Genomic DNA, 14,965 nt, shown 5'->3' on the forward strand with positions numbered 1-14,965 from the left:
TATATACATTGTGAATAGCTGATCTTTGCAGTAGCTCACTAGTGACTACCTATTACTTGCATAAACATCTATTTATTCTCACACTGTTTCCTACCTATCAGTCAATCAGTTCTCAATCCATGTTAATGTATTGCACACGATCCCATGTGCCTTAATTTTGTCTACTAACCTCCAAAAGATGTGCATGTTAAGTAGACTGGCCATGCTAAATTGCTCGTAGTGTTCAGTGATGTGCAGGCTAGGTGGGTTAGCCATGGGAAATGCAGGGTTACAGGACTAGGGTGATCGGGGTCTGAGTGGGATGCTCTTCAGAGAATTGGTGTGAACTCGATGGGCCGAATGACCTGCTTCCATGTTGGAGGGATTCTATGATTAAGGGACTTTAACAAAAGACTTCTAAAAATCCAAATACACCACAACCACTGGCTCTCTCTTTTTCACTAGTTGTATCCTCAAAACACAAGTGGATTTTGAAAGCATGATTTGCCTCTTATAAACCCATGATGCCATTTAACCCATCACTCACACTAGGCTAACTGATCTATAATTCTAATGTTTTCTCTCCCTCCCTTTTGAAATAGCGGTGTTACATTTGTTACTGCTGATCTGTAGGAACTGCTCCATTAATGCATCTAACATTTTCAGGACCACGTCCTCAAGTACTCAGAGTATGTAGATCATCAGACCCTGGTGATTTGTCAGCCTCTAACCTCATTAATTATCCTAGCACCATTTTCTTATTAAAATAAATTTCATCCAATTCCATCCTTATTTCCCTAACCTTTGTCTTCTGTGAAGACATACTTAAAGTAAGTATTCAATTTTCCTGCCATTTCGTGTACAGAATCAGACAGTACAGAAGAGGCCCTCCAGCCCATCAAGTTAGCACCAACAAAACTACTCTAAATCTACACTAACCCCACTTCTCAGTACATGGACCATAGCCTAGAACATTATTTCAAGTTCTCATCCAAGTACCTTTTAAACTTCCAGGCAGGGCATTCCAAATTCCCACCACCTTCACAACAAATACGCTTTTCCTCAAATCCCCTCTGAATTTCCTTCCTTTCACATTAAAATTATGTGCCTTTGTTATTGACCCTTCGACTAAAGGGGAAGAGCTGTTTCCTTTCCAACTTGTCCATGCCTGTTATAACCTTATACAGCTCAATCAGATTTCCACTCTCAACCTTCTCTGCTCTAAAGAAAGCAACGTGAACTTATCAAGTTTAACTTGATACGAGGCACATCCTAGTGCACCTTCTCTGCAGCCTGTCCAGTGCAATCACATCCTTCTTCTAGTGCGGTGACCAGAACTGCATAGAGCACTCCAGCTGTGGCCTAATCAAAGTCCTTTAAGCTCTGAACATAACTTCCCTGTTCTCATAATCTACGCCACAACTGATAAGACAAATGGAATGCTTGCCTCTAACTACCATATTTACTTGTCCTGCCATTGTGCACAAGAATAGGCACTAGAGTGCAACATCCAGAGTTCAAGAGAGCACAATTTCAGGAATGACGAACGGCAGTCCCATCACGCACTGCTAAAGCAACCAACCACTGAGGCAGCCCATGGTGGGGTGACTTTAGGGAGTTTGGAAAGCCAGATATCTGAATGTAAAGTATTTTAATGAGAACTAATTGCCCACCGTGGCAATGTGTTGGGGTTGCTGAGAAATCCACAGGATCTGTTTTTACTATATTGGTTATTTGTTGTGCTTGGTGAGGCGTTTGACCACAGTTCATCTATGATTCATGTTAATTATGGATGTTAGAATATAAGCTGTGAGAGGGATACCTTATTACTGTTTGTATACTTTTTAAAGTAAAGTTTATTATTGCTTCTGCAAAATTATGCAATTTGTGGCTTTATTCTATTAATAAGTATGTGGGATCTCACACCATAACAAATTTAGTGGTCTGGTCCACAGTCATAACATATCCAAACCATTTGCTTTTATTTGAATTCAATGCTGTTATTAAAGTAGTAAATAATTTCCAACTACCAATCAAAACCAGATAAAATGTACAATGAACACTAAGGTAATGTCCCTATTTTAGATAATCACTTACTTTTCTATTCATTCCAGCTACATATTCTGATTTTATCTTCTTAGGAAGCAAGTGATGACTGCAGGTGCTAGAGATCAGAGCTGAAAAACGTGTTGCTGGAAAAGCACAGCTGGTCAGGCAGCATCCAAGGAGCAGGAGAATCGACGTTTCGGGCACAAGGCCTTCTTCAGGGATCTTCCTGAAGAAGGGCTTATGCCCGAAACGCCGATTCTCTTGCTCCTTGGATGCTGCCTGACCTGCTGTGCTTTTCCAGCAACACATTTTTCAGCTCTTCTTAGGAAGCATTCATTTTAAATGTATCATAGCTATAGCATTTGATATACATTGAGATTCAACTTCTTCCTGGACCATACTGCCCTTGTATGTAGGATTTTACATACAGCAATTGCATTTAATCATCCACACAGACAGTTGCCAGAGGCGGGAGTTTGCACCTTCTCCCAGTGTCTACGTGGGTTTCCTCTGGGTGCTCCGGTTTCCTCCCACAGTCCAAAGATGTGCAGGTCAGGTGAACTGGCTATGCTAAATTGACCATAGTGTTAGGTGAAGGGGTAAATGTAGGGGAATGGGTCTGGGTGGGTTGCTCTTTGGAGGGTCAGTGTGGACTTGTTGGGCCGAAGTGCTTGTTTCCACACTCTGTAATCTAATCTAATCTAATCTCTTCAAATCAATAACTCAGTCTGTTTGCACATTTATTTTGCAGTTTTAATTATCTACTACTCTTCCTATTTTGAAGAGTTAGCAAATATAACACGTTTACCATTGGTTTTAATACCCTGGTCAAATGTTTCAATAAAAACAAACTGCAGGCATACCTGTTCCAAAAATAAATGGAATTATTTTTTAAAACTCCCAACATTAACAGATTAATTCAGAATAAACAAAAAAACATTTTGAAGGATGTATACTTACTGTGACAGAGACAGCCAAACAAGTGAAAGTAAATCTCTTGATATGTGACTTATTGATGATGTGCCCAAGTTTATTGCTTGGGTTGTTCTGTGATAAATGGAAAAAAGAAACTCAGTTTCGAGCTTCATCTTATAGTAATAAAATCCAGGAATTTGAAATATCCATTCTTATTGAAGACAATTTACGACAATCATAATTCTCAACTTCTCAAAAAGCTCAAACATTTAGAGGTTATAGTAAAATTACTAGAAAAACATTTGAACACCCGCCGCCTGAATGCATTTTCTTAGAAACCTCAGTGTTGGTAAGCAAATTGGCAATTGTGAAGGCAACATTTCTGGGTGCAGGACAGACTGTGGTGTGCAAGGCATGTATAAATCATAGCAATATATGGTAGTGCCAGTGCTGTCGCCATGATGTTCAGTTCTTGGCAGGAAATCTTAAAGTCACAAACTTAAAATAACATATGCAAGGCACAAATAGCTGCAAAGCTGTATGGACATGAAGAAACAAAATGTAAAAATTGTTTTACTCAAGGTTAGTAAGAATGATAGATTTGAGAACACATCACTTTTGGATGAGAAATTGCTTACTGCAGAGGAAATGCAGTCAGTAACCTCATTGCAGATCTATAATGGTGTCATTACAAGGCACTGACTCCTAAATCTTCAATATTGGCCAAGTGGAAGCAGTACAGCTAGGGACAGTTTGAGTCCACCTGAGTGATACCACAGCTAATATGGAGGGCATTTGAATTTTACAGCAGTCAACACTTGCTGTATGAGTAGCCTGCAACGCACTGAAATTTTTGAAGTTTTGTTTCTGTATATTTGTCTCAATTTATTGTCTAAATTTAGAAATTATAGGAGGGCACAGAAGGAAACAGTAGAGCTTGATTTGAGATTAGCAGCAAATACTACCTCGTGTTGTGCATATTGCATGAAACTAACTACTAACTACTAACAGGTCTTTCAATCCATGCAACTCAAGTATTCCACCACCTTTTCAGTTTTTGCTGTTATTTTCAAGTAAAAATCTTACATTATGTTTTCACATTGACCTTGCGTAACATCTGGAGATGGTTACAGAGAGTGGTGAACTCGGCCCAGACAATCACAAAGGCCAACCTCCCATCTATAGAATCCATTTACCAGGCCCACTGTCAAGGAAAGGCTGCCATCAAGGAAAGGCCGCCAGCATTCTCAAAGATCCATCCCACCCTGGCAATGTTTTTCTACAGCCTCTACCATTGGGGAGAAGATACAGGAGCCTAAACACACACACCAGCCGGTTTTGCAACAGTTTCTAGCCTACTGATGTTAGAATACTGAGTGGACTCTCAAACTCTTAACATTGGCCTGTACTTGTGTTTTTGTTTTGGCTGCTGTTTACCAACTATTTACTATCTATGCTACTTAAGCCTGTGATTTGCTCGTATTGCTTGCAAGACAAAACTTTTCGCTGTGCCTTGGTACACGTGACAATAAATTCAATTCAACATTGGGAACTTAAGATATTGGTTTCACCAGTTTGCTATTTTGAGTCCTTTAAGTCATCAGCTTTTACTGACTATCCCATTTGTGACTCACTATTCTCAGCAATGTTTTTGAGTCTTAACCATCCTCTGAAACAAAAGGCAATTGAATCACGTCATTACTGAAACCACTACCTATACCACATAGAATGTAACAGTTCAAGATGGTGATGACCATATTTTCTCTTGGGCTCTTTGGAAAGCCGAATAATACTGGAATTGCTTGCCATATTCTAATCCAAAGGTTGAACTTTGAAACAAAAATTAAATTTCAGAATGATTCATGCATTTTTAAATGCTTTCAAAAATAAAAGGGTTATTTGCACTTGCATTGTAATAAAACAAATTCCAATAACAGATTTGATACTTTTGTTTTCAATCAAGAGTCATACCAATCTCCAGAACAGGAGAAGGCCCTTCCAACCATTGTGTTCATGCCAGTCAAAAACAAGCCACCTATTATAATCTCATTTTCTAGTACTTGGCCCACAGCCAGCTTTGTAGGCCTTGGCATCATAAGTCTATTTCTAACTACTTCTTTAATGTTGAGTGTTTCTACTTCTTAGCACCCTTTACAGGCAGTACTTTTAAGATTATTACCACATTCTGCAATCTTCATCTTTAGTCAAAATATTTCATTAAAAAAATGAACTAATTAGCATAGAGTGTCATAGAGGTGAACATCATGGAAACAGACCCTTCGGTTTAACTCGTCCATGCCGGCCAGATATCCCAACCTAATCTAGTCCCATTTGCCAGCACCCGGCCCATATCCCTCTATACTCTTCCTATTCATATACCCATCTAAATGCCTTTTAAGTGTTGTAATTGTCCCAGCCTCCACTACTTGTTCAAGAAGGGGAGTAGGGATAACCCTAGTAACTATAGGCCGGTGAGCCTCACTTCTGTTGTGGGCAAAGTCTTACAGAGAATTGTAAGGTATAGGATTTATGAACATCTGGATAGGAATAATGTGATCAAGGATAGTCAGCATGGTTTTGTGAAGGGCAGGTCGTGCCTCACAAACCCTATTGAATTCTTTGAGAAGGTGACTAAGGAGGTGGACGAGGGTAAAGCGGTAGACGTGGTGTATATGGATTTTAGTAAGGCGTTTGATAAGGTTCCCCATGGTAGGCTACTGCAAAAAATACGGAAGTATGGCATTGAGGGCGAGTTGGAGGTTTGGATTAGGAATTGGCTGGCTGGAAGAAGACAGAGGGTAGTAGTTGATGGTAAAGGTTCATCTTGGAGTGCAGTTACTAGCGGTGTTCCGCAAGGATCTGTTTTGGGACCATTGCTGTTTGTCATTTTTATAAACGACGTGGAGGAGGGGCTAGAAGGTTGGGTGAGCAAGTTTGCAGATGATACGAAAGTTGGTGGAGTTGTTGACAGTGAGGAAGGATGTGGCAGGTTACAGCGGGATATAGATAAGCTGCAGAGCTGGGCAGAAAGGTGGCAAATGGAGTTCAATGTGGATAAGTGTGAGGTGATTCACTTTGGTATGAGTAACAAAAAGATGGGGTACTGGGCTAATGGTCGGATACTTGGTAGTGTGGATGAACAGAGGGATCTTGGTGTCCATGTACACAGATCTTTGAAAGTTGCCACCCAGGTAAATAGTGCTGTGAAGAAGGCATATGGCGTACTGGCTTTTATTGGTAGAGGAATTGAGTTCCGGAGTCCTGAGGTCATGTTGCAGTTGTATAAAACTCTGGTGTGGCTGCATCTGGAGTATTGTGTGCAGTTGTGGTCTCCATACTATAGGAAGGATGTGGAGGCACTGGAACGGGTGCAGAAGAGGTTTACCAGGATGTTGCCTTGTATGGTAGGAAGATCGTATGAGGAAAGGCTGAGGCACTTGGGGCTGTTTTCATTGGAGAAAAGAAGGTTTAGGGGTGACTTGATAGAGGTGTACAAGATGATTAGGGGTTTAGATAGGGTTGACCATGAGAACCTTTTTCCACGTATGGAGTCAGCTATTACGAGGGGGCATAGCTTTAAATTAAGGGGTGGTAGGTATAGGACAAATGTTAGGGGTAGAGTTTTTACTCCGAGTTGAGAGTTCATGGAATGCCCTGCCAGTAGCAGTGGTGGACTCTCCCTCTTTATGGACATTTAAACGGGCATTGGATAGGCATATGGAGGATAGTGGGCTAGTTGTAGGTTAGGTGGGCTTGGATCGGCGCAACAGAGGGCCAAAGGGCCTGTACTGCGCTGTATTTTTCTATGTTCTATGTTCTACTTCCTCTAGCAGCTCATTCCATACACGTACCACCTTTTGAGTGATATACAGAGAAACCTCTATTATCTGTCATTCGATTATCCGAAAATAATTATCCGGCAAGATTGTAAGGTCCCAATGCTTGGTTAAACTACGTTGCCCGACAGTCGATTATTCGGAATTATTTGGATAATAGAAGTTCCTCTGTACCTGTTAATAATGATCAGTTCACATTTCTCAAGCAGCCAGGTTGCCATAATCAGATGCTACACAATATTTAACATAACATTATAAGTGTCTATATTGTAACTACCAATTTGCACAGCTTGCTTTAAGTATTTCACTGTTAGTAATTGTATTTTTTGTTCTGGTTTTTCTTGTTGACTGTTCATTCATTTGCCATGTCCAGGATTACCTTGTCAAAAGCAGGGTAAACAGCACGGAGCTCAGTCAGCCAACCATAAGGCATGTGGCCCACTGGATATGTGGCCGTTAAAACAGCAACAGCCTGAAAGTGAAATGAAAGCAAAAAAAAAGTCATTCAATTTTCAAAAGGTTTGATATACAACATTCCCATATATTCAGATATTTCTGAAAACAAAGGGTAATTTTCAGTTGTTTGCAAGTAATAAGTTGGTGATTGTGAATTGCCTGTCCAATATCTGATTTTCAGGTTCCTGTCATCAACACGTTAAGTAAAAATTTCCTCCAGTAAATTAGACATTATTCACTTAATTGTTTCATAGACTATAGACTGTCTAGGAAAAAAAAGCTGCTGGCAAGAAAATATCATGCCTGACCATTGCTTTCTCTGGAGGTTGGTTGGAGGTCATCTTGCAGAATTAGACTTGTTTGCAAATATCTACCTAATAAAACACAGACTCCTCAAGCATCACTCAAGACATAAGTCTTTTCATTGGAAGGGTAAAGGTGATCCAAACCTACCCTCCCACCCCTTCCTCTTAAGTGTAAAAATAGTTTTTTTTTTGCACAGGAGAAATATCACCATACACGTAATAGACCTCTTGCAACTGTAGCCATACAGAAGTCACTCTTGTAAACCCTCCGCATTTCTCAAACCTCAAAAAAAAAAATCACCTTCAAGGAACAAACAAAAGAACCTGTGGACACTGAAATTAACCCCATTTATTTTACTTCAATTTTCTTCTTCATTTTTGTATTCACATTTTTGAAATAACTAATTGATTTAAAAGATGTTACAACTCTACTTCAGCATGCAACATTTACACGATAATGAATCAGAATCAATTCTGGTGCTGCTTTAACACTAACTTAGTAATTGTTACATCATAGTTCCCAGTTCTAAATGCTGAAGTTGTCTGTATAAGTAATTAATGTTATAGCTATATTCCTAATTATTTCTCAAATGCTTGAGCAGAACACATTATATCAATTGGTCAATCTTTCCAAACAGCTATTGAGTGTTATTTATACAGTGGCACAGACATGTGGAGATGGCTGACATCTCTTTTGTTGACGTTCAGAAAAGAGACAGATGAGCTGTAACCACATGAGTATGCCACAATGATAATGTCTGTGTGTTGGTGGCAATTTGAGGAATCATGCATTAGTAAACAAACTTGAACTTATAAAAGGCTTACTTAATTCTTTTTCCATGAAGGTAGTGCTTATTTTATTAAAAACAATGCTAGAGACCATCCTAGATGCAACAAAGTCCAGATTTTATTCATAAAAATAAATTATCAATCCTTTATAACTGGCAACAGCATTCACAATTCCTAATGAAGGGCTTTTGCCCGAAATGTCAATTTTCCTGCTCCTTGGATGCTGCCCGACCTGCTGTGCTTTTCTGGCACCACTAATTCACATATATGCAATACGCCAAGATGGATGAAAAACACTGCTTGCAATCACCAACATGTTCTGTTACCGCTGACTGGGGATAGGTAAAAGTGTACCTGCATTAGGTTTGTCCAAGGACTCTGCATCTGAATTACGAATTTACAAAGTCATAACTTTAAAGCAGTAAGTAAAAATATTTCAGGTAAATTGAGATAAACTCACCTCTGTGGCTGCTGGACTACCTCCCAGGTCACGAGAAACAAACAAGTTGACAATGGGTCTGCTTATTCGCTGAGTTGCCAGAATCAAGGCCAAAGGCCACCAAAAGGCCAGCATCTTTTTTATAGTGGCCTCACCCTACAATGTCAAAAGTTAAAGTTTAGATCCAATATAAATGAATGGGAAATTATACGTACTTTGGGTATTATTATCCCATTCTTGGAGATGGCAAGTAAGGCAAATAATTTGGCTAGGCAGCACACAGAGACAGAGATACACACTGTTTCTTGATGTAATATGCTGGAGCATTTGAGATCAAGAAAGTAGTGATGTTTGACCTCTTGAAGAGCATTAAGGTGGATAGGTCCTCAGGGGCCAATGGTATCTACCCCAGGTTTCAGAGAGGCGAGAGAGAGGAGATTGCTGGGGCGTTGACCAAGATCTTTGTATCCTCTCTAGCCACTGGACAGGTTCCAGAGGACTGCTGAGTAGCTAATGTTGTTCCTCTGTTCAAGAAAGAAAATAGGGATAATCCAGGAAAATATAGACTAGGGAGTCTCTCACCGGTGGTTGGGAAGAATTCGTAGGGATAGAATTTATGCACATTTAGAAAAACATGGCCTAATTAGGGACAGTCAACATGGCTTTGTGCAGAGCAGGTCATGTCTTACTTGATTGAATTATTTGAGGAGGTGACAAAGGTGATTGATGAGGGTAGAGAAGTGGATGTTGTTTACATGGATTTTAGTAAGGCTTTTGACAAGGTCCCACATGGTAGGCTCATCCAGAAGATTAAAGATACATGGAATCCACATAGACTTGGCTGTATGGATTCAGAATTGGTTTGCCCATAGAAGACAGCGTAGTAGTGGAAGGGTGTTTTTCAGGTTGGAGATCTGTGACTAGTGGTGTTCTGCAGGGATCTGTACTGGATCTCTGCTGTTTGTGAGACATATAAATGACTTAGATGAAAAGGTAGATGGGCAGGTTAGTAAGTTTGCAAATAATACAAAGATTGATGTAGAAGGTTGTCAAAGGACAGAGTATACTTTGGACACAATTTATAAAAGATCAAAGGGTCACAATTTATGTGATTGTATTGAACAAACCTAGATGCTATTAATTCTTTAATCATTAGAATGGACATGCATGGTTTGAATGATTAATATATAAACCCGAGAATTTCTCTCAAGTCACTGCTGCAAGATATCCTCAGATTTTATCAGAAGCTAATACCTCTGGTCAGACAATGTATTTTATACATTTTAAGGCCATGTTTCAAGTCTGTTTGTATCTGTCAGACTGGTTTTATTTCCAAAGTAGGAATTTATAAAATGCCATATTGACTGACTGCCTACTGACAGTGTACTTTTTGAACAAAATAGAATGTATCCGCAAATACAAATTCATCCTATAGATTTAAAAAAAATGTGCGGGTGAGTGAGTAAGTGTGAGGGAGATGGAGGGAGAGTGTGGGGGTGGGTGTGCATTCTCGAGAGTATCCCCCCCATCCTCAGGGGATGCATCAATGCAGAGTTGCCGAGCAGGGGCTGATAGCCATGAGGATGTCTACAACTGGGATCTTGGGTTCATGTCACACTACAGGTGATCCCACCACACTACACATGCTCATATACATGGACACACCTCCACAGACCCCCTCTCGTACACACATTCGCAGTCACTCTCTCAGGCATAATCTCCTTCATACTCATGCACACATCTATGGGATTAATTTGCATTTGCAGATGCATTATGTTTTGTATAAAAAGCACAATCTGCAGACACAGCCAGTCAATACGGCAGTTTATAAATTCCTACTTTGGAAATAAAAGCAGTCTAACCAGCATTGTCACCTTTATTCTGATAAAACCTGAAGTTGTCTTGGGGCAGTGACTTGCAAGAAATTCTAAGGTTTACATTAAATCAATTGAAACCTGCACCCTCAATCTAATCGATTAAAGGCTTAATAGCCATCTAGTTTGTTCAATACTTCATAAGTATGACCCTTTGATCTTTTACTTATAACTTCTGCGTCCAATGTATTCTCTCTCACTAGCTGCCTGAGGAAGGAGCAGGGGCTCCAAAAACTTGTGCTTTCAAATAAACTTGCTGGACCACAACCTGATGTCACGCGATTTCTTACTTTGTCCACCCCAGTCCAACACCAGCACGTCCACATTGTTGTCAAAGGATGCAGCGGGACATAGATCAGTCACAGATATGGGTGGAGAAATGGCAAATGGAGTTTAAGTGAGAGGTGCTGCGCTTTGGGAGATCAAAATGTTAAGGAAAAGTATACAATTAACAGCAGAACTCTGAACAGCATTGATGTACAGAAGGATTTGGGGTTCAAATCCATCGCTGTCGGAAATTGGTCACACAAGTAGATAGGATGGTAAAGAATGGCACGCTTGCCTTTATTGGTCAGGTAATTGAGTATAAGTGTCAGGATGTCATGTTGCAGCTTTAAAAGACTTTGGAGAATTATGTTCAATTCTGGTTGCCACATTACAGGAAGGATGTGGAGGCTTTGGAAAGGATGCAGATGAAGTATACCAAGGAGAGGCTAGAAACACTCAGCTTGTTTGCTGTTGAGCAGCAGAGGCTGAGGGGAGACTTGATAGAAGTTTGTAAAATTATGAGATGCATAATTTTATGTTGGTAGTCAGAATCTTTTCCATCGAGTTGAAATCTTGAATAATAGGAGGGCATGCATTTAAGGTGAGAGGGGGAATGTTCAAAGGAGATGTGAGGAGCAGGTTTTTTTTAAACACAGTGGTAGGAGTCTGGAATGCACTGCCGGGGTGGTGGTTGAAGCTGATACAATAAGGACATTTTAGAGACTTTTAGATAAGCACAGGAATAGATGGATATGGACTAAGGGCAAACAGAAAGGATTTGTTGCATTTAGCATCATGTTCGGCACAACATTGTAGGCTGAAGGGCCCATTCCTGCTCTATGTTCTCAGCACCCAAGTAATTAAATGCGAGAGAATACTTTTGAACCTTTTTGGCTCACCACCAATTAAGGCCATCAAATGATCAACCTCAAAGCCATTGCTTTGCTACAAGCCTGATTACCTGCCTTCCCAACAAGGGAGAGGCTGTCCTGTCTGTGGCGTTAGAGGAAGGGCCTCCAATTGTATTAATTAGTTGAACTAATCTGGGATCAAGAACAACAATGGGTGGAATTCCTCCCAATTCCCAACCACACCACCCACTAACAAAAAAGGTAAAAAAACACTTTTCTTGCTGGTTAATCCCCTAAAACTTGGACCTCTAGTGACAATCTCTAGGATCCAGAAACTGCTGGTGTCTGATTGGCTGGCTAGGCGAAAGGGAGGACTGCAGATGCTGGAGAGGAGATTTGAGAGAGTGTGGTGCTGGAAAAGCACAGGTCAGACAGCATCCGAGGAGCAGGTGAATTGACGTTTCAGGTAAAAGCCCTTCATTAGGGATGAAGGGATTTTGCCCGAAATGTCGATTCTCCTGCTCCTCTGATGCTGCCTGATCTGCTGTGCTTTTCCAGCACCCCACACTCGACTCTGATTGGCCTGCTGCTTCTGGTGGGGTTGGACTTCAGTAGAGAGAGGACAGTGATTCAGTGAGAAATTCACCAGTCAGCTCTTAAACAGAGTTTGGAGTTTAAGATTGGAACTTGGTGTGGTTAGCTCTCTCATCAATGGAAATGGAGAATCAGTTGAACATGAAGACCCCCCCAATCCACACTTTGTGCATGAAGCACTAAATGTTAGCCCTGTTCAAAACAACAGTAATCTGGTTGTCACATAGTAGTCACTCCACTAAAGAGTTAGCGAAGCCTACATTAGCATTCCATCACCATGTTTCCCAGGCAGGGCAGTTAAAATCATAAGATCACATGACATGAGAAAGCAGCAGACCATTCAGCCCAATTATTTTGTTTTGCCAGTCAATGAGATCATGGATGATCTCGTCATTCTCAATTTATTTTCATACCTTTTCCCCACAGACAAAGACAGGCATGTTAAAAATCTGTTTATCTCAACCTTGAATATACATACCCACCCAGCCTCAACAGCTCCCTGTGGTAAAGAATTCCACAGATTCACTGTGCTCAGAGAAGAAATTCTTCCTCATCTGTCTCAACTGGGCAACTCCTTACTCAGATTAGATCCTAGACTTTCTCACAAGGGAAACAACCTCTCAACATCAACACAGTCAAGCCCACAAAAGGCTCATTCTCAAACTTGCCACTCATTCTTCTAAACTCCAATGTGTAAAGGCCAATCTACTCAACCTCTCCTCATAAGTCAGTCAGTCCATATCCAAGATGGACCTAGTGAAACATCTCAACAGCCTCCAATGCTAGTGTATCTTTCGTTACAGAAGAGGACAAAAACTATTCACCGTATTCTCGATGTTATCAAACAAGTGTCTTGTAAAGTTTTAGCAAGACTTTCCTGCTTACAAACTTCACTACCTTTTAATAAAGGCTAACATTTCATTTGCCTTCCATAGTAACCGCTGAACCTGAATGCTAACATGCTATGATTTATGCATTAAGTTCCTCCAAATTCCTCAACGCTGCAGCTTTCTGGAGTCTTTTTCATTTAAATAATACTCAGCTCTTCTATTCTTCCTGCTAAAGTGCACAACCTCATATTTTCCCCACATTATATTCTATTTGCTGAGTTTTTTCCCCCACTTGCCTAACATGTCCATATCCCTCTGCAGACTGTCATCTTCACCATTTGCCTTGACATTTACTTTTGTGTCATTAGCAAACTTGGCAATAATACATTTACTTCCATCACCTCAGTCATTAACATTGGTTGTAAATAATTATGGCCCCAGCATTGATCCCTGTGACACGCCATGAGTTACGGATTTGAATCCTGAAACTGCCCCTTTATCCCAAACCTCAGCCTTCTATTAGTCAATCCTCTGTCCATGCTAACATGCTACATCCAATGCAATGGGTTCTCATTTTATGAAGTATGTAATTAAGTTGGTAAGTCACCAAAACTGGATGTGATGCAGAGGGAAGGAAGGATAAAAATTGCAGAGGTGCTGGCCAATAAACTTCAAGTTTTCCTTGGGGTGTGATCCCAGAAAATGGTGAGAATTGCAAATGTTGTACCTTTCTTCAATACAAGGTGTATTTAGCTTTACAGATCAATCAGTTTAACCTCAGTGGAGGATAACAATAGTCTAGGACCAAAATTAAACAGTGACTTGCACACACACAAATTAATTAGCTATTTCAGCATGGATTTGATGAAGACATTTCCCTAACCAATTGAGTTCTTAATGAAATAATACAGGGTTTATGAGAGTAATGTGATTTAAGGTGGTTTATGTGATCTAATAAAATCCAATATAAGTATGATTGCCAGACGTATCAAAACTCATGGATTAACATGGCAGTAGCAGCATAAATATAAAGTTGGCAAGCTGACAGAAAACAGCAGAGCTGAAAATGTGTAGCTGGAAAAGCGCAGCAGGTAAGGCATCATCCAAGGAACAGGAGAATCGACGTTTCGGGCATAAGCCCTTCTTCAGGAACTCCTGAAGAAGGGCTTATGCCCGAAACATCGATTCTCCTGTTCCTTGGACGCTGCCTGACCTGCTGCGCTTTTCCAGCAACACATTTTCAGCTCTGATCTCCAGCATCTGCAGTCCTCACTTTCTCCTCGAAAACAGCAAGTGATTAGATTTTTTTTTGGATAGGAGGCTGACATATAAGAGTCACTTTTTCTAGTGAAACATTTACTTTTCCATTAGATTTTGGCATTGCTGTCAGGTTAGCACTTGTTGCCTAACAAGTTGCTTCCTGGGCCATTTCAGAGAAGAGTTAAACGTCAACCACACTAGTGTGGGTCTGGAGTCACAAGGCAGGCAGACCAGGCAAGGTTACATATGAGCCATTCAAGTTTATTTTAAAAAAACTTGAATTTGAAAAACACTTCATTGTCACCATTGCTGGGATTATCTTGATTTTTATTTCTAATCTATTAATTACCGTGGTAGGATTTGACCACATGTCCGTGGAGCATTAGCCTGGACTCCTGCATGATTACCTGATGTCACTACAACTACACCATCACAACCCCTGGATTAATTACTCACAACATGGTGCACAAAGCGCAATCTCAAAGTTTACATATGGCATAATTTGGAAGTATTGGATACCA

The 14,965-nt window shown here is 40.4% G+C and overlaps 1 protein-coding gene across 2 annotated transcripts in view; it reads right to left on the minus strand.

Annotated features, from left to right (window-relative positions):
* Positions 1 to 14,965, minus strand: part of ankhb (ANKH inorganic pyrophosphate transport regulator b) — a 121,428-nt gene that overhangs the window by 57,174 nt on the left and 49,289 nt on the right. For both annotated transcript variants that reach the window (XM_072575190.1, XM_072575189.1), the window contains exons 6-8: positions 8,790 to 8,924; positions 7,159 to 7,251; positions 2,989 to 3,075 (exon numbers count right to left, since the gene is read on the minus strand). In XM_072575190.1, coding sequence (XP_072431291.1) covers positions 2,989 to 3,075; positions 7,159 to 7,251; positions 8,790 to 8,924 — 315 coding nt within the window. The remainder of the gene's footprint in view (positions 1 to 2,988; positions 3,076 to 7,158; positions 7,252 to 8,789; positions 8,925 to 14,965) is intronic.

The sequence above is a fragment of the Chiloscyllium punctatum genome, chromosome 8 (assembly GCF_047496795.1).
Source record: "Chiloscyllium punctatum isolate Juve2018m chromosome 8, sChiPun1.3, whole genome shotgun sequence".
In the NCBI taxonomy this organism is placed as follows: domain Eukaryota; kingdom Metazoa; phylum Chordata; class Chondrichthyes; order Orectolobiformes; family Hemiscylliidae; genus Chiloscyllium; species Chiloscyllium punctatum.